The 19,465-nt window shown below is 56.4% G+C and overlaps 1 protein-coding gene across 10 annotated transcripts in view; it reads right to left on the bottom strand.

The window, feature by feature from the left end:
- SRCIN1 (SRC kinase signaling inhibitor 1) overlaps window positions 1-19,465 on the bottom strand; it is a 75,406-nt gene that overhangs the window by 16,414 nt on the left and 39,527 nt on the right. For 9 of the 10 annotated variants that reach the window (XM_031934266.1, XM_031934260.1, XM_031934263.1 and 6 more), the window contains 15 exons: window positions 16,711-16,906; window positions 15,934-16,132; window positions 15,409-15,502; window positions 14,043-14,911; window positions 12,920-13,012; window positions 12,640-12,683; window positions 12,174-12,361; window positions 10,827-11,002; window positions 5,325-5,455; window positions 5,046-5,193; window positions 4,476-4,722; window positions 3,746-3,980; window positions 1,956-2,110; window positions 1,511-1,663; window positions 730-852 (listed from right to left, as the gene is read on the bottom strand). In XM_031934266.1, coding sequence (XP_031790126.1) covers window positions 730-852; window positions 1,511-1,663; window positions 1,956-2,110; window positions 3,746-3,980; window positions 4,476-4,722; window positions 5,046-5,193; window positions 5,325-5,455; window positions 10,827-11,002; window positions 12,174-12,361; window positions 12,640-12,683; window positions 12,920-13,012; window positions 14,043-14,911; window positions 15,409-15,502; window positions 15,934-16,132; window positions 16,711-16,906 — 3,051 coding nt within the window. Of the gene's footprint in view, window positions 1-729; window positions 853-1,510; window positions 1,664-1,955; window positions 2,111-3,745; window positions 3,981-4,475; window positions 4,723-5,045; window positions 5,194-5,324; window positions 5,456-10,826; window positions 11,003-12,173; window positions 12,362-12,639; window positions 12,684-12,919; window positions 13,013-14,042; window positions 14,912-15,408; window positions 15,503-15,663; window positions 15,895-15,933; window positions 16,133-16,710; window positions 16,907-19,465 lie in introns of those variants that run through there. The other variant, XM_026448558.1, reaches the window with a different exon arrangement.

Raw genomic sequence — 19,465 nt, forward strand, 5'->3', positions numbered from 1 at the left:
CAGGAAAGAATAAAGAGGAAATAAGTGCAGCAGGACAGCAGCAAGGACTGAAGTTAGAGAGAAGGAAGAACTTCCCAATGCCAAAAGAACCAGCAGCCAAGGAATGGCATGGCTTTCTTCCATCCCAGGCTCTCTGTCCAAGAGAGCAACGTGGGCCATGGGCTGGTGAGGCTGTAGAAGAGCCTACCCCTGTGGCGTCCTGGCCCCCAGCGCAAGGCATAGATTCTAGTGGAAAAAACAAGAGTCCTCCCCGGCACAGGCAGCAGAGCAGCGAAGATGGAGGTAGGGGCTAGGCAAGGGCTCAGGACAAGGTCAGATTTTGAGTTGGACCCAAAGTCATCCTGTGAGCAAGATCCAAACTCCAATCTTGGCCCAAGACCACACTCAGCCTTCGGGCCAGACCTAAGCTCAGACTGCGAACCAGAACAAAATACTCAGGCCTCCATCAGCAAGCCCGTGAGAAAATGCAGACACAAGGGGCCAGCAGACACCCAGGCTGCTGGAGTCTCGGGGAGCCCCCCAGCAGGCAGCAGGGAGGAAGGGTTATGCACCTGTCCTTGGAGTGGGGGAGGGGTGAGTCCACGTGTAACGCTGTGGCAGTGGCTGTGGCAGTGGCGGGACTCGGGACGGTGACTGGCATTTTAGCGGGTTAGCGTGGGAGGTGAGGAGAGGAAGCTGTGGGGGCACAGGCAAAGAGAAAGCTGGGAGAAGTGGGAGCAGCCCCGTTACCTTCCGTGTAGGGCCTGGGGCTGAGCCCCCGGGGGGCCCCAGGTCCTGGGGGGACAGCAAGGTGGGGATCAGCTGGCGGCGGGGCGTGGGGGGGAGGGAAGACACTGAGCTTCTCTCAAACACCTGGGGAGCAGAAGGTGGGGGCAGGTTTGGAGGAGGGGACATCAGGGAGGAGGGGGGTGCTGGCCTGTGGCCCCGGCATCCTTGGGGAGGGTGGCCTGGGATGGCATCAGCCCCCAGCCTCACCCCTTGGTCCTTTGCCATGGCCGCCAGCCCTCTCTGCCCTCATCTGGTCACCTCCAGAGGCCCCGCACTGGGGCTGGGGGTGGCTGAGAACGCTTGAGTGTGGTGACTGACACCGCTGGGAGAGTCAAGGCATGGGGCATGACAGTCTCAGAGTTCTGTCCTCAGAATACCCAAGTATGGGGTCTCAAGCATGAGCTGATCTCGGAACACTCGGGGATGGGGGTCTCCAAACTCGGTGATCTCTGAATCTTAGAATATGGAGTTTTCAGAGTGCAGGAGGTCTGGGGATACTTGGGGGGACTCAGAGACTACAATTTAAAAACTCAAATCTGCAAGGAGAGAAGACTTTAGACCCCCACCCCTCATTTCACAGTGGAGAAGAAATGGAGGCAAAAGGCTGAGGTCTGAACAGCCAGTGCTCCACAGGGAGCCCAAGAGCCCATCTTCTGTCTCATCCTGTCACCTGGCCTGGGGGCAGCCTGGCAGAGAAGGGGGCCTGGCTGAGACCTTGGGGGCCAGGTGTGCCCTGACCTACCTCTAGCTCTGCAATGATGCGATCCTCGTCATCCTCGTCCTTGATGGCCGAGGCCATGATGGGTGGTGTGGAGGCTGGACGGGCCACCTCCGACACGGCCCGGCGCAGCTTCACCTGGGGCTTCTGCACCTCCAGCTCCTCGGACTCGGCCTTCTGCAAGGCCCGGGACCCCTGTCAAGGCCAGGCTCTGCCCAGCTTCAGCACCAGCTCACCTCCCAGGCCCCATGGTGTCCCTCAACGGACAGGGGCCTAGCATGGAATTAAGGCAAATACACATACCCGGAATTCCAAACTAGCAGGACAAAGTTGCCACCGGCCACCCCTTCCTTCCTTCCATGTTCTCTGAGAAAGGGGTCTCTTTCCCACCCCAGAGGGTCTCCAGAAGTCACCTGAGGATTCATCCTAACTCAGTCCCCCGGCCCGCTGTCTGAGGTGGGAGTGGTACCTTGATGAAGGCCGAGTCCTTCTTGCTGGTGACCACCACCTCTCCAGTGCGTGTGGTGGTCAGGCCGTGGGAGGAGGGGAAGCTCCGGCGGGGAGGGGGCGGCGGGGGTGACTTGGAGGGCTTCTCTGTGCGGTATCGGGGCACTGTCAACTCATCTGCAGGCACCAAGGGGCTAGGGGTCAGCGGGCCTGCAACCCTGGAGTCAGTGCACTACATTTAACTTGAAGGGGATAAACCTTGCTTCCTCCTCCAGGGAGGACCAGGAGGAAGTGAGAGGAAAGCCTGGGGGCAAGAACACAGGGCCCCCTCCTTCTCTTATCTCCTCCTGCACGCCAGCTCCAAGCCCTGTCCCTCTCCTGACAGCACTCTTGCTACTCCAAGTGTGGTCTGTGGACCAGCAGTACTGGCAGCGCCTCGAAGCTTGTCAGAACTGCAGCTCAGGCCCCACTCCTGGGCTGCTAAATCAGGATCTGGTTGAACAGATCCTGTGGTGACGGACGCACATTCAAGTTAGAGAGGCGCTGCTCTAACCACCTCCTTCCCATTGTCCCTCACCCTTGCCCTGGCTCAGCTCTCCATCTCTCCTCCAGGGATCCTGGTCCCTCCCACTGGGCTCTCCTTTCCCCCCATTAGTCCTCCAGCCCTGTTTCCAGGGTAACCTGCAGAGAGGTCACTCTAACCATGACATTCCCCTGCCTTTGATCTTGCAGTGGCTCCCCACCACCCCAAACGATGTCCAAGCTCCTTAGGCCAGCACCTCTGCACCTACCAGGCTTTCAGCCACAGCTCTGCCTGCTGCTTCCCAGGTTGGACCCTGTTGAGGCCACACCACACACACACACACCTCCAGGCGTTTGCACACACTGTTCCCTCACCCTGGAGTACCCTCTCTCACTGGCTAGGGAAGTGCCCACTCATTTGCAAGACTTCAGTGAAAAGTCACCTCTTCAGGGAAGCCTTCCTGCCACCCCTTCCTTCCTTCCTAGGGCCTCCACCAGGACTGCACAGTACCGGCATTCACCTCTGCTACTACATTTAACATCTGCATTCTATTTCTGGTTTACATACTAGGCATGACCCGGCACAGATTACTTAATCATTTTGAGCCTATGTCCTCCTCTGTAAAATGGGAATAACTACCATACCTGCCTCCTGGGCTTGTTATAAAACTGTAAGGATGAATACATTAAAAGCAATGGAACAGTTCTTATCACAGAGCAAGTGCTTGATACACACAAATGTCAGTGTTATTTCCCCTACTAAATTTTGAGCTCTTTGAAAGCAAGCCCTGTCTTATTTGCATATCTCCAGCACCTAGCACACAGTAGGTGCTTAACAAATATGCATTGCAGGAATGAATAAAATGAAGGAATGATGACTGCCACTTCTGGTCTGGATTTCTGCCTACCCCGGGACCATGACTCAGGCTGGGGACCATGGGAACTGTGTCAGTATCAGCGTTGGAACCCACCCTCAACACAGCCTGGTTTGTGGCATGCACCCAGCCAAGTTGTGGAGGCGGATGACTGCCTGGACTTGCTTGTCCTCCCTGCCTGGTCCTCTCAGTGGCTCCCTTCCCAGGAAGTGGGAAAAGCCGGGATGGAATCCAGCTGGCCCTGTCCTTCTGGGTCCCAGTCTCCCTTTAGTGGCGGCTGGTGTCCCAGGGCCTCCCTGCCTGGCAGCCCGGCCACAATGATCTTGAGTCCCCAGTGCCTCCCCCATCAGCCTGAGCTCCCGAGGAGGGCACTCCCCAATGCTGGGCTCCTCACCAGCCCTACTACTCCCCATACCTGAGCCCCTCCTCCCGCTGGGCTCCGTTCGGGGGGCTGCCTTCTGGCCGTGGGGGGCCTTGGGGGGCTTGTGGTCTGGAGTGGGAGCCGGGCCTGGATGGGCCTTGCTGGCACAGTCCAGATCAGGGATGGCCTTGAGCAGCTCTGCCTGTGTCTCTTCCAGCAGCCGGTTGATGTCCTTGGCACTATACTGGGTCAGGGCTGCCCGCTTCTCCTCCCAGTCTCGCTCTGCAGCCTTAAGAGGGATCCAGGGGTCAGGACCAAGGTAGCTCTCCAGCTCCAGGAACTCTGGGGCCTCAGCCTACCCCCCAAGCCACAGAGGCAAGAAATAGAAAAGGAAGCCTCATATTTGATCCCACCTCCAGGAAGACTCTTTGACTTCTCGTGGGTATGACATGGCATCCCCATGGGTAGGAATGCCACCCTCATTATATACTGCATTCATGATAAACTTAGATCTATTTCTGGGCATTCTATTATTTCACTGACTACATAGTCTATTCTTGGGCAAACATCATAATGCTTCGATTATTGTAGCTTCATAATATGCTTTCTGTCTAGGAGGGCTAATGTCACCCTCATTGTGCTTCTTAGACTTCCATTAGGGCACTGGCCCTCCTCCCCCAAGGAAAAAGACCCACATGACTGGCATTTCCCACCTTAGGAAGGATGGTCATAAGAATGTGTGAACCTGGCTCACGGCCCCATCCACAATCCCTGGCCCCAGCACCTCGACAGACACAGCCTTGTCCACACTTCTCTTGCCAGGAGTGTCCAAGCCTTTGGTGGGGTTGCTCCCCTTAGGGGTAAGAGAGGCTCCTTCAGCTGGTCCGCTCAGCTCGTGCAGGTTCAGTGGGGGGCTGGGGGGTGGCATTTCGAAGTCTACGCTCTTGTTGAAGTCAGTCTCTGCCGTCACCTTCTTTGGGGACTGACTCAGGAGATTGTTGGGGGGTGGCCACACACCCTCATCCACTTGCCTGGGGTTGGGAGAGTTGGGAGCAGCTGTGAGGCCAGCAGGTGATGACCCTTCTGTGGGAAGGCTGGCCTGAGGGAGATGGGGTGGGAGGCAGCATCCTGGGATGCTGCAGGAGAGGTGGGAGGGCCTGGGGAGGAGTGACTGCCCTGGTATAAGAGGAAGCCAGGTCTACAGCATGCAGGGGTCACAAGGCAGAGCTGAGGTGCCAGTTCAGTCGGCACGTCAGTGACCTTTGGGGGAGTTGGGGTAAGGGTTCAGTCTGACCTATGGGTCTGGGCCCAGTGTGTGACCCCATGGGAAATCAGAGGTCAGGGACAGAATGACCTTCGGATCTGGGCCAGTGTGTCCGTGACCCCGCGGCAGCGCTTGAGGAGCCCATCCAGGCGCTGGGGCTCCTCCTTCAGGAACTTCACCGCCTCCACCTCCACGCGCAGCACCACCCGCATCTTGCTCTGCAGGCCCGGGAAGTGAGCTTCGGAGACAGGAAGGTATGAGCCGGGGGCCAGAGAAAGCACCGCAGACTGGGAGGAGGGGATGGTGGCTGGAATGTGGCAGACTGCCCCGCCCTGGACAACATGCTGCATTTGCAGGCCCCAGACTCACCCTTGAGCTCCGTCAGCGTCTCCCCGAGCTGCTTCAGCAGCAGTGCCTTCTCCTCCAGTTCAGGGCCAGGAACCAGCCGGTGGTTGTGGGACACGTCCCTCTGGATCTTCTCCACCGATTTCTCCAGGTCACTGCAGCCACAGAGAGACCCTCTCAGCTCTTTTGGCCTGAGATGCCAGCCCAGCCCCCTGAAATTGGGCAGCTGGAAATAAATCAGGCCACCAGTTGGATCAAAAGTAAAAGCAGGAGGCTGGGCGTGGTGGCTCATGCTCGTAATCCCAGTACTTTGGGAGGCTGAGGCAGGCAGATCTCTTGAGCCCAGGAGTTCAAGACCGGCCTGGGCAACATAGGGAGACCTCATCTCCACAAAAAAATAAAATAATTAGCTGGGTGTAGTGGCAGGTGCCTGTAGTCCCAGCTACTGGGGAGGCTAAGGCAGGGGGATCGCTTGAGTCCGGGAGGTTGAGGCTGCAGTGAGCCGTGACTGTGCCACTGCACTCTAGCCTGAGTGACAGAGGGAGACCTTGTCTCAAAAACAAACAAACATAAAAGCCAGCCACCACACCACATGCTCAAGTAAAATCTGCAATGCCAAATCTCAGAGATGAGGAGACTTCAGAAGCTCTCCCTAAGAGGTGCCCTGTACAATCTGTACCCCTTGGAAGCTCTGATCCTCAACAATATCTGCCCAAGCATCTCTCATTGTAACTTGCATCCCCTGATTCTATTCTGCCAAGGAAGCAGAGAGAACTTGGTTGCCTTTCAGAGAACCAGAGGCAGAGCACGTGCCCCTGGGGAGGTCTCTTGTTGCGGGGGAAACTGCCATGTTCATTGCCCTTCTCCCAAATGATCCAACCACACAGCCTCTTTCCTGAGGGCCAAAGCTGCTTTAGATTTTCAGCTAGTGTATGCTGAACTTGTGTCATTTAAGACCCTACATCCTTCTAAACTGTAAATCAGATCAGGTCATCCCTCCTGCCATTGAACCCTAAATGGATCCCATCATCCTGAGGCTAACATCCAAACTTTTCAGTGCAGCCAAAAAGGGCAGGAAGATGGTACTTGAAAACTTGGTTCTAGAGTCAGACTGATCCAAGCTCCAATCCTAGCTCTGCCCTTGCCAGAGGAGAGATCTTGGGCAAGTTACCTAATATCTCTGGACTTCAACCTCCTCGTCCAAAAAATAGGGATGGTAAGAATTCCACGCTAGGTGTGGTGGTTCATGCCTATAACCCCAGCACTTTGGGAGGCCGAGGCGGGCAGATCAGCTGAGGTCAGGAGTTCGAGATCAACTGGCCAATATGGCGAAACCCCGTCTCTACTAAATATACAAAAATTTGCCGGCCATGGTGGCATGTGGCTGTAATCCCAGTTACTTGGGAGGCTGAGGCAGGAGAATCACTTGAACCCAGGAGGGGAGGTCACAGCGGGCCGAGATGGTGCCACTGCACTCCAGCCTGGGCAACAGAGTGGGACTTTATCTCAAAAAAAAAAAAAAAAAGGAAAAAAAAAAGAGTTCCCCCTTCATGGGGGCCATCAGGTAGATTGGATGAGCTAATGCAGGCGGCAAGGGCTCAGTGCCTGGGAGCTGCTCTTGTTTTCCGTGCCGCTGTACCCCTCGTCCCATCTGGCTTCTGCTTAGAACCCTTCAGAACTGCTCTGAGGTGCTACATGTGCTGCCCTCTCTGGCTCTTTATAATGCTGTTTTCTCTGCCTAGAATATTCCATTCATTCATACACATACATGCACACACATGTGCTAACTCCCACTGATCCTCAGGTCTCAATGGGAAGCTCTCCTCCAGCCCTTCCCCTTGTGGTTGCTGGGTCTGCTTCCTGCCCTCCAAACTGCTGAAGCTCCTGTTGGCTGGGTTGTGCAGCCTTCTGGACTACTAACCCCAGGCAGGCAAGGACCATGTCTTCTAGATTCATCTCTGGTTTCTAGCACCTGGCATGGTGCCTGGTGCAGAGTAGATTTCTGGGAAATAATTGTGGAATGAATGAACAAGAGAGAGAAGAAATTGCTGCCCAGGTAGGTCATCTCAGTTCTGTACTTGAGTCGCTGACATCTCTGACCCAAATGTGGAACTTTATATACATTCCTGTCAAATCCCATCTGTTGGATTTCAGCTCAATCTAGGTGCAAACAACTTTTGAATTTCAGTTCTATCATCCAACAGATTTGCTCCCGTTTAAAGCTCCGTGTCATCAGCAAATCTTATCAGCACACCTTACCCATCTTCATCCAACTAACAGGTGAAAAGACAGACTGGGTTGGAGTCAAGGGCAAAAGCTTGTGACTTAGCAGCACTACCAGTTAAAGAGCTATCCTGTATTATGCATTTACTGTATGCCAGGTGCCACACTCAAGCCTTGGCTTTCATTACTTTGATTAATCCTCTAAACAAATCCTGGAGGTGGGAACAGTTATTATCTCCAGCTTACACACAGACAAACAGTGGCTCAGAGCCTAGACTACACATCCCAGCCCGCCTTGCAGTGATAAGTGGCCATTTAACTGAAGTCTACCCAATGGAAGATGAGTGGAAGGAGTACATGCTGCTTCCAGACCTGGCCCACAAAAACCTCCCATGTAAGATCCTCCATGCTCCTTTTTCTTTTTCGTTAGTTGGAAACTCTCTGGGTGATCTTGGAAAACACATGTTGAAGACAGCAGAATCTCCATCAGCCTGAGTCCCTGATTTACTGCACGGAGAAGAGCCACCCGCCTAACACACCCAATACTGTTCCATGAGAAAGATATGTTTATTACTTTTGAATTACTAAACAATTTGGGAGCTTATTTGTTATAGCAAGCTACCCTAACTAATTAGCTATCCTAACTAAGACTCTGGCATTTAAAAAAAAAAAAAAGGAAAAAAGATATTCATAGAGATTAACTAGTTAGTCCAAGGTCATACAGCCATTTTGTGGCAGAGCAGGATCTACTCACATCTGACATCAGCCATTGGTTCCGCTGTATCTCATTTCCACACTACACCAACATCACCCATGCTGACCCCAATCCATACACTGTCCTAGCCCAGCTCTCGCCCTACTACATGGGAAAGAACAACTCCCCTGCTCATATGTGCGATACCTGACTGGTCCAAGCTGTGCCAGTTTTATAAAATGGTCACTCCCAAACATCACTCAGAAGAGGAAGAGACTGTCATGTAAAGGACTCAAATAAGACTTCAGGAGATGACAACACTGCAACTCCCAGGCAGGAGGGACTAGGCCTCCCCACTTGATTTTCTCATCATCCAATCTGCCAAAGTTGTGGGGCCTCTAACCTGGGCAAGTTCTGCAAATGAGTCCCAGGCCAGCTAGTCTAGACACTGGAGGAAAAAGTGGCTAGGCTTTCCAAACCCAGATTTAGTCCTGGAGGGGTCAACAGGGAAGAGTCAAAATGGAACCAGCTAAATAATTTATGGGGCCTGATGCAAAATGAAAATGTCACCTCTAGTTTAAAAATTATTAAGAATTTCAAGATGGCAACAGCAGAGCATTATACCAAGAATGGGACCCTTCCGAGCGTGGGGCCCTGAATGACTGCACAGGTGGCATACCTACAAAGCTCGCCCTGGGTAAGGCAAAGGTGGATTCCAGGACCTAAAAGGTCTCAGTCAGCAGAGGCTGCACCTAAAGGCAATGCCCAGACAGACCTTAAGTGCTGGGCTAGATGAACAGGTGAGTGAGTCAAGCTGAATGAAACAGAACCAGTTTTAACTTCCAGCAAGTTGCCAGGAAAGAGGAAGGGGCATAGCAAATTGGAGCAAGAGTAAGTGTGCAGGGGTTATGGCCAGAGTATGGGGTAGGGGGGTTGCAGGGTTAAAGCCTGGGAAGGCTATGGGAGCTGGGCAGGGAGGGCCTTCATGGCCAAGTTGGAGCCCAGTATCTGCCCAACCCGGAAGAGGCAGGAGCCCCCTTTCAGGAGGATGGAGAATCCTGCCAGAAACAGTACTGCAGGTCCCAAGCTCTCTGAATAATTGGTTTGATAATGGGGCAGGGGGTGTGGAGTCTGTGTTCCTGGAGAACCAAGGCTCTCAGGGAGCCAAGGACCAAACACTTATAATGACAGTGGCATAAATCTGTCCTTTCGTATCTTCTGGCTCTGTGCTTTTAGATCTCCTTTAATTTTCCTTTAATGTCTCGGTAAAATTCCTTTTGAATATTCCAAACCCCCTCCTCTGGGCTGAATGAAAAGGGACAACGAAAGGATAGAAAATCTGGAGAAATGGAATTCCCTGGGTGAGGAGAGATGGTACCTGCCAATCTGCTTGGAGATTGGCCGGAGTCATCACTAAGTTATCACACCTAGAGTGATGGGGTGGCTGCTTCTGGCTTATGTCCCCATGGGGTGGCCCCTTACCCTATTTCAGCCACATGGTGTCATGGCAATTGTTGCCTTGGGTCTTGCTGACATGCACATGTACCACTAGGCTATGTGGGCCCCAGACTGAGGAGCAGCGACCCATCTCAAGGAGCCCCTAGCAAGAGGCTCATTTATGACTTAGTGAGGAAGCTGGGCTCCAAGGAGCAGCCTCTCCTGGCTCCCGGAGTCCCCAGCCAGTACAACTCAACCCCTTGTTGAAAAGAGAGGTGAAAAGCTTAATGCTGGGTACAGATGAGGACACTGGGACACAGAGAGGGGCAGGAACTGCCCTGGTCACTCAGCACCTCAGGGCTGGCACTGGACTCCAGGTCCCCTAGTGCCCTGTATCACCAAGAGGGGGTCCACAGGAAGGAGCAGGGCCTCTTGTCTCAGATCCCTATCACTGGCGAGGGATAGCAGGGTGGGGGTGTTCACTCCCTGAATGGACACTGAAAGGCAGCATCTCCCTTCAAAGGTGCCAGACAATGGAATGGTTGGCCAGACAGCCATTTGCTAAATTTGGATCAGAAGACTGTCTTCTGTTAACCCCTCCAAGCCTAAGCATGTGGAGGCGGAGTGTTCATGATTCCTCCTTCCTTCTGAAAACACTTCAGCCCTGTTCCAGCCGCACTAGGAAGGAAGGTGGGTTTTCCTTGGCTATATCTGGACTCAGAGATCAGGGAATCAGATCTCCAATGGTGGCTGGTCAGCGCCAGGCTACAGCAGTGGCGGCACCTGAACGCTCCACCTGAACGCACTACCCCAGGGTCACTTTGCACGGGTCACAGGCCAAAATGAAAGTAGGCAGAGAGCAGAGGGAAATCAGGCAGCTGGCCAGATGACAGTGAAGCTGCAGGCCACAGGAAGCCTGAGTGTGGATCATTATGAAGCAAGACCATAGCAAAGCAGGCATCAAGCCAGAAAAAAGAAATCAGGAATAATGCCAGCCGATCAAAGGTTTGTGGGTCACACAGAAATCAGGCCAGAGAAGGAAATCAGGCTTCAGAACAGACCAACGCCACCTGTGACTCAGAGAGAAGGGAGCTGCGCCTCCCAGGGAAACCAGGTGGCGGGTCGCTCCGGCCGCACCCCCACCGCTCCCTCCCTCGCGGGCCCAGCCTCACTTGAGCTGCTGGGTAATAAGCTCCTCGTCGTTGAGATAGCGCAGCCGCTCCTCCTCCACCAGGGTGCGCTGCCGCTGCAGCGGGTCCTCCTGCCGCCTCGCCGCCTCCGACACGCGCATGCTCAGCTCTGCCTCCGTGCGCTTCAGCAGCGCGCGCACCGACTCCTGGTTCTGCAGCTGCGGGACGCACGGACGGATGGACCCGGGTGGGGGGAGCGGAGGCGCGCGGCAGGGGAAGGGCCGGGAGAAGGCGGGTAGAGGATTGCCCAATCCAGGGCGGGGCTCGGCAGAAGATGCAGCTGCTTGGCTCCGCCTCAGGCAGCAGCGAAGGGGTGGGATGGCGAAGGGCAGGGGCAGAGGGCTAAGTTCTAGGGAAGAACAGAGGCAGGAGGAGAACGGATGGGGATCGTGGAGGGAGGAGCGTTTAAATGGGCCATGCAAAGGGGCAGCTGCATGGCTGTGGCCGCAAGCAGCAGTGACGGGGTGGTTATTGCAGGGGGAGGAGGGCAAGGTTAAGTTCTGGGGAATATGAGGCAGGAGAAGGGGTTGGGAATATTTGCGGGACAGGGTGTGGCCCTATGTAGGTCCCTGCCGACAGTGCGGCCGCATAGTTGTCGCTTCCATCATCTCGGAATGGGGACGGGACTGGAATGAAGGACTCAAGCGCTGGCGTTTGATGGAGTTTCCACGGCTGGGACAGGAAGACTAAGTTAACCATTGATCCAACCCAGTTCCAAGCCTGAATGGCGGCAGTGGGCAAGACCTTATCCTTTGCCCAGATGGCAATTCTCTGCCCCCTCCCCAGCCTGTCTCTGCTCATTATCCTCACCTGACGGGCCCTGGGCCCGCTTGAGGAGCGGACACGGCGATGCCAAGCTCCTGACAGGTGGGACCATCTGCCAGGCAGGGCCGGGGGAGACTGTCAGGGCTCAGGAGGGAGGAGCTGAGGCGACTTGGGGGAAGGGCTCTCGCTGACTTAGGGAAAGGGTTGCAGGGCAGGAAGGAACTGGAACTCCCCCGAGGGATACTGACGAAGGAGGGGCTCAGTGGGTGACTGGGTCTCCAGGAGGGCGATGGGGACTCAGGGAAGGAGAAGGAGGGCTCAATGAGGGGGATACGGGCGAGGGGTAGGGCCTTGGTGAGGAAGCGGAGGTTCAGCGAGGGGGCGGAAGCTCAAGAAAGGGGAAGGGGAGAAAGGGTTCGGAGAGAGACCAGTGAGCGGCGAAGGACTCGGGCGTGGGAGCTCTGGGAAAAGGATGAGGTAGTAGGGGATGGGACGGGACTTGTGGCAAGGGGCTTCGACCAGTAGGTGGGCGTTGGTGGGGCGGTGCCCGGGACGGGGCGGTACCTGGAGCTTGCGCAACTGTTGGAGCTGGCCGCGCAAGTCACTGGCGCTGTTCTGCAGGCCTCGAAGGTGAAGCTGCATCTGCAGCCGGCTAACGGCGGTAGGCTGCCCTGCCTGGGTGCTGCTGGCCGAGGGCGGGGGCGGGCCGGACACGGGGGTGGCCCCGCTGCTCCGGCCGCCTGACCCACAGGCTGCAGAGGACCACGAGGATGGGAGAAAGTGAACAAACTGTGAGCCTGGGAAGGACTGGGCTGGGACAGGGTCCTCCCTACTCTCCACCACATAGCCAGAGAACCCCGTGGCTCTGACTACCTGCCCCAAGTGGCCAGCCCTAAGGGTGGGGACCAAAGTGCCAGGGCAAAGACCTCTTGGGCTAAGGCCAGTGATGCAGCTATTGCTTAATCCCCACTTTATAGATTAGGAAACAGGCTCTGAGAGAACAAAGATGGGGGAGGGGAGGGTCACTCACGTGCTGAGGGGGTAGCTGCTCCGTTGGAGCCTTCAATCTTCTCACTGTGGCACAGGGAAAAAAAGCCATTAGGGGGTCCAGGCCAGCCCCAGACCTCCAGAGTTGGGTGGGACCTTAGATGTCATCTCCTCCAGCTCTCTGATGTCAGGATAGAGTCCCAGAGAAGGGAAGGGATTCACCCAGGGTCACCCAGTGAGACACTGGCAGGGCTGATGCCCATTTCCCCTTCCTCCTGCTCCACCCCCAGGCCCTGGCAGTGGTGTTGGGAGAGGGGCCTCACCTGGGGGTCTCAGGCTCAGAGCCTCGCAGTAAGGCGCTCTGCACCAGGCCTGTGAGGCTGGCAATCTGCTTCTCCATAGCCTCCATGCGCTCCCTGGGGAGGAAGGGGGTCTGGGCAACCTCGCCTCTGAGCATAGGGTCTCTCCTGCCCAGCCCCCCATTCCTAAATTGGTAACCAGAAGAAACACCGTCCTATCCCTGGCTGCCAAAACACAGACAATGCAAAGGGCCCCAATGCCTAAGGATCAAGTCCAAAGCCTCCCATCTCACCTTTCACTCCCTCCCTAAAGGCTGCACGATCTGTCCATGCCTGGCAATGCTTTCCCTTGCCTGCTCTGCCTTTCTCCTGACCCCCTCCCAAAAACATTCCACAGACCCCAGGAGCCCCAAGGAACCCCTCCTTCCACACCACCCAAGGGAAGTGGAGGTATGTTGAGTGTCTCCCCACTAGACCAGGACAGGAACTGGGTTTGCCCAGCTTGGCATTGACAGTACCGTGTGCAGTGCCTGGCACACAGGCCACGTAAGAGCTGTGTGAAGGCCAATGGCTTCTCACTGCTCAGCAGTGCTGCCTGAGGGCGCAGGTTACCTACTGCCCTGGTTACCTTCTCCAGCCCTGCACCCTTAGGAGGGGACTGAGCGATGGGCAGGGGCTTCTCAGCCTGGAGGCTAGGTACCCGAATGTGCTCCTTTCCCTGTCACCATTTCTCAACAGCACCCTCCTCCCTAGTGGACTTCAGCTGTCTCGGTGCTGGACAGCTCTCACTGCTGCAAACTCTTAAGCTGGAAAACCACTAAAAGTGGTTCAGCCCCTCAATTTTACAGTTGGGGAAACCGAAGCTTAGAAAATGGATGCAAACACAAGTCTCCAGAGTCCTCGTCTGGGGACCTCTCAACTACCCCCTTGAATCTTGCGGATGGGAGAAAAATGACAAGCTGGTCTTTCCAATGCCCTCCCTGCCACATCCAAGATGCTTTCTGGCGACCCTTCAAGACTACTCAAGGTCTCCAAAGGACTCCGGGATCTCAGTCCAGGACACACACCTGCCACGGACTCTGCCGTGCACCCTCTCCGCAGCGCACCCCCCACCCCCAGTCCCTGAAGCCTGATTAACGTCCCTCACCTGGTCTCCGTGTCCTTGGCTGGCACTGGCGGCCCGAACCCAACCAGCGAGCGCTCCCCAGGCCCAGGGAAGAGCTCCGAAGGGGGAGCTCCGGCCGTTGAGGCGCTCCCCGCGCTGCGGGTCTTCCCTCCAGGACTCTCGGCGAAGACGGACGAGGAGCCGGAGTCCTTGCGGAAGGACTGGCGCACTGGCGAGCCGCGGCTGGGCGGCCCCGAGTAGGGGCTGTGCGGCGGCGGGGGGCCTCCGGGGGGCCCTGCCACGTCGGCCAGCTTCTGCGGTGACGAGGGCGGCAGGCGGAAGCCGTAGCCGTCGCCGTACAGCGGGCCGCCGCCGCCGCCCGCAGCCTTGTACAGGGAGTCCTCCAGATCGGACTGCAGAGCGGCGGCCGAGTAGGTGCTTAGCGAGCGCACCGAGCCGCGCTTGTAGAGGCCGCCAGCTCCCGGGTAGGCAAACGGGTCGCCGGCAGCCGCGGCCAGGCTCAGACGGCCCTCGTGCAGTAGCCCGTAGGGGTCGGCATAGAGACCCTCGCCCTTCACCAGCACCATGCCGCCCGTCTTGCCCGCCAGGTCCTCGTCCGGCTTCACGTCGCGCCGCTCCAGGATGGCGCTGGGGCTGGGGCTGACGCCCTGGGCGGGCGGGGCGCCTCCCAGCCTTTCGGCCGCGTGGTGCACCGGGCTGCCGGCGTACGAGGGCGGGCGCCCCCCGGCGTACGAGAGACGCGAGCGCGACGGCGAGCCGGACTGCAGCCCGGCTGGCAGCCCCGACGGCAGCCCGGGCGGCGGCGAGCCTGACGCCAGGTGAGGCGCTGGCGACAGATTGTTGAGGCGCCGCGTGGGCGACGACTCCCGCGACGCATACACCATCTCTCTCTGCGCAGAAGACAGCCCGGAACCCCACGGGGCTGGTCACCAAGAACACCCCTGCCCCTTGCTTGAGCAGCCAGCATCTCCTCCCTGACGCTTAGGAAGTCCCTTCAGGTCTCAGCCCTCCCTCCATCCTGCTGCGTCTAGGGCCACTTCCCCATCAGGGTTTCCAGCATGGCGGAAAAGGTGGCTGATGAAGAGGCACCAGGGGGTAACCTTCAGCTCAGCTACCGTGAGGGGTGGGAAGTGGAAGGGGAAGCGGTGGCTCCAGCTCCTGAGAGAGGCCTTAGAATATCTGGAGGCAAATTAGCAAAATCTCAAGTGGACAGGCCCGGAATGGAGAGGAAAGTAGCAGGTGGGAGAGCGGCTCTTCCCTAATCCCTCAGCCCCTATGCTCCCTTCTCCAAAACTGGCCCTGGTTCCCGATGACAACTCCCCAGACCCTGCTCCCCTGGACCCCATGTGCCCAGCCTCCCCAATGCCCTGGGCATGCCCAGCCATACCCGGAGGTCCCCGTTGGTGAGGTGTGAGCCAGGGAAGGCAGCGTACAGGGGCTCCTTCCTATAGATCTTGATTATACTGCGGTCCTGGATGTCCCTGGGAGAGGCGGGGAGACGGGGGTCACCACCCATCCCCCAGCCGTGCACAAGGAGAAGGGGTGGCTTCTCCAGGCCAAGAGAAGAGGGGTGGCCAGAGGCACCGGGAGCCCCAACTCTTTCCTAAATCCTTTGCTCAGGTTGCCTGCCACAAGCACACACCCCGAGCAGCCTCCACCCCGGCCTCTTCCTGGTCTCAGGCGCCATTTTCAGGTTAGCTCAAAGCAAAGGGAACCAGCGGGGGTGGATGATTTAGAGAGGGGGTGGGGCTGAGATGGCCCAGGAAGGGGGCGGGGCGGTAGGGCTCTGGGAGGGGAGGGGAAAGGCTGAGATCGGGTCAGGAAGGAGCTGGGGAAGGGCCGGCGGGGTCCAGCACCCGGCAGAGGAGGAGTGTGGGAAAGCCCTCCCGCATCCCCCTGGGGCTACGCCCACCGGACGTCCTCCAGCTCGTAGAAGACGTTGCGAGCCTCGTCTTTGATGAGGATGGCGGTATTGGGCGACTTAAGCATGCCCATGGTGAGCTTCTGCGGGAACATATGCGCGATGAGTGCGTGCAGCGTGTCCAGGCTGCTGACCTCGTGCGTGATGTGCACGCGCCGAGTCTCCTCCCCGAACTGCAGGAACAGCACCCCTGCGAAGGAGACACCGCCCTCGCTGTCACTGCCGCCGTCTCCACGCCGCCCTCCAGGAGAACGCGGGGAGCTTTCGGGAGCTGCGCCAGCCCCGCAGCGGCAGGGTCTGAGGCCAGACGCCGCCCCCGAGTGCAGGTGCACCCAGGCACCTCTCATGCTGCCGGCGGGGGCGCCAGGCCGGGTCTCCGACCTCTCAAGGCACTCACTGGACTCCAGGCAGTTGGAGGAATTTGGACAAGGAAATGGAAGTGGGCGTAGGAGCAGGTGGGACGGAAACCGAGAGGAAGTGAGCTGATAGAGAGGTTGGAGAGAGTTAGAGAAGGGAGATGGGAGAGAAGGGAGGGATGAAAGAAAGGGACAGAAAAGGAAGCAGGAGGGAGAGAGGAGGCTTGGAGGAAAAGGGGTCGGGTGGGGATGCTGAGGGCAAGAGAGAGATGGAGAGAGCTGGGGTTGCTGGGGGAGAGAGAGCAGAGCTTGAGGCGAGGTGGCACGCTGCAGGGGAGGAGGGGGCTCCAGGGAGTGAAGAGCAGAGGGAGGAGCCTGTGCCGGGAGGGAGGGTGGACCGGGCGGGCAGTACCTGGGGAGCGCAGCTTGGTCTGGCTGGCCGAGCGGGAAAGAGGCAGGCTCTGTCGGAAGCGGTTCATCCTGCTGAAACCCAGGGGCAGCTCGGCCTCCGACATGGTCTCCAGCGACTCGGCCGAGGCGTAGGACAGCTTTGCCGCCTGGTCTGCCAGCCCGGGCTGGGCTCCCTGAGTGTGACGTGAGCTGCGGGTCTGCAGGGGCCGAGCAGGGTGAGAGGAATCAAGGATGAGCACCCCCCTTTACTTGTCACTGCCCATATCCAGGCCTGGGAAGGTCCTGCCAGCCAGCGACACCCAAACAGATTACAGACTCCTGGCATGGCCACAAGAGAGTTCCCCAGTCTCTCCTGGCCTTGGCCTCCCTGGGACACCTGGCAGGTAAGGAGTGGGCAAAGGACCCAGGCACCCTGGGAAGACAGACAAGAGGCCATGTGAGTGGGAGCCATGGGCATGGCTGCTATTTCAGGCTTCCGAAGAACAACAACAACACAAATTTGTTACCGACGTGAGCAGCAGAATAGTTGAGCAAATTGGGGCATTAGTTCCAGACATTAATTAAGTGGTGGGTTTGTGAGCGGATAATTTATTCTTCATGGAGTTCAGAGGGTGGGGGTGGGGGTGGGAAGCAGGGCCCAGGGAGAAAGCAAAGAGAGTTGGGACCCCAGGATCCCAGCTTTGAGGGGATGCAGACCCTGACAGAGCTGGACAGAGGGAATGTCCTTGATTTAGGGTGACTGAGAAAACTATCCCAAACTCCTCAAAGCCAGCTGGACCTGAATTTGAGATGACCTGCCCAGTGCCCACAATACACATGTTAAGTCTGATGTGACACACATGCACACATGACACATGTGCCAGGCCTCAGCCCCTCCTTGCAGGGCACATGCTGCCACACAGCCAGCCAGCCTCCCCCAGGACCCTCTGAGAGACAGCAGCCACTTCTCTGAAGCTGTAGCTGAGGCTGATATCTGGCTGGGGGTAGGGAAGGATGTCACAGGATGCTTGATGGCTCTCTCCGTGGGGGAGGAGGAGTCAGGATTATTTCAACCACACTTTAAGAGCCTACTTTCGGCTGAAACCTGGGGATGTCACTCAGGACCACAGCCCCTGACATTCTGCCCTAGTCCCTGGGCAAGAAATCTGGTGGTTGTACAGAAACTGATACAAGGAGTGAGGTAATGAATCCGATCTACATCTTTTCATGTTATGTGCATTATATACACATATGTATTACATATATATATACTGTCAAGAAATAATGTTGCCCAATTATATTTTTTTTGTAAAACAAATTGTCTATTTTTAACAACAAATCACTCAAAACCATTAACACTGGTTATCTCAGGGTTGACAATTTTCTTTTTTTACTTTATAGATTTCTCTACAAAACTGTGTGAATAGATTCCTTTTACAATTAAAAAAAAAAGACAACAATAAAATATCTCTAAAAAGGAATCATTTATTCTCCTCTTCAGCTCCCTCTCTCCCCAATTCCTGATTTACCCCTAATTAATCTCCATCTTCATATTAACTCAATTTAATGTTCCAATTGGATTAGCACTCTTAAAGGGAGAGCATCGTCTTCTGATGGGCAGTATCCCAGCTGTACCCAAGGTGGCCTTGAGGGTTTGGGGACCATAATAGATCAGATGTGAGGATCAGGAAGCTTCCCCTCTCAAGCACAATGCCTTGACCACTGGGTGGGTGTGGGTCTTGGCAGGAGGAAGGCAGCATAGAAACAGGCTGGGGCAGCAGGGAGGGGCCACTTGTGCTTGTGACCGAGAGGCTATGGCTCAGCTCTAGGCTGACCACCAGTGCCAGCCCACATCAGAGCCTCTGTCTCACCTTCATCCCAGCTGAAGGACGGGGAGCTCTGCAGCAGTGTGGGGAACCAGGTCTGGTCTGGTGGTCATGGGGTTGCCTGGCAACTAAAAGGTCAGTGGTTGCCAGGCTGGTGCAGATGAGGGGCTACAGAATTCAGGCAGCATGAGGCAGCCAGCAATGATGAAGAGTAGGGGGTGGCCATGGTGCCAGGGGGGACACCAGTGAGGTGCCAGTAAGGAGGTGGAACAGGGGTCCAAATGAAGGGAGGCAGGGCAGGGATCCTGGGGGTAGCTGCCTGCCAAGAAGGCAGAAACCAAAACCCTGGGAGAAGAGATGCCCACATTCCCTGCTCCACCACTTCCTGGCCCCATGGGCATCTTTCCATTCTCACAGCCTGTACAGAAAACCCTCTCGAGAGGAGGGAAAACCTACTGCCACTTCTCTCCATCCTTGGGCTGAGACAATAGGGCAGAGGAAAGTGAAACATCCAGAAGGACTTCCCCACTGTAAGGGAGATGGCAGAAGAACAAAACAGTGAGTCAAGCAGAGCTCTCCAAAGAGAGGACAGGGGTCGCCATGGGAGGTAGAGAGCGCCTATCACCAGGGTGTTTCAGGGAGTGCTCATGGATCTGAGATTCCCAGAGGTTGTCCATAGACAGGAGTCACTTGGGAGCTTTTTAAAATACCCTTTCCAGGACCCCATATTCACTGAACTAGAATCTCTGGGGATTGGAGCCTGGGGTTCGAGATTTTTGACAAGTTCCTAAGGCGATTCTGATTTCTAGGTTTGAGAATCAAGGCAGAGTCCATGATTCAGTAGCTAATGAGGTGAGCTACCATGTAGGGCTCACCAGGAGCCAGGCACTGCCAGGAACATGCATCCCCTCTTTTTTTTCCTCTTTCTTTTCTTTCCTTTCTTTCTTTCTT

The sequence above is a fragment of the Piliocolobus tephrosceles genome, chromosome 16 (genome assembly GCF_002776525.5).
Source record: "Piliocolobus tephrosceles isolate RC106 chromosome 16, ASM277652v3, whole genome shotgun sequence".
NCBI lineage: Eukaryota > Metazoa > Chordata > Mammalia > Primates > Cercopithecidae > Piliocolobus > Piliocolobus tephrosceles.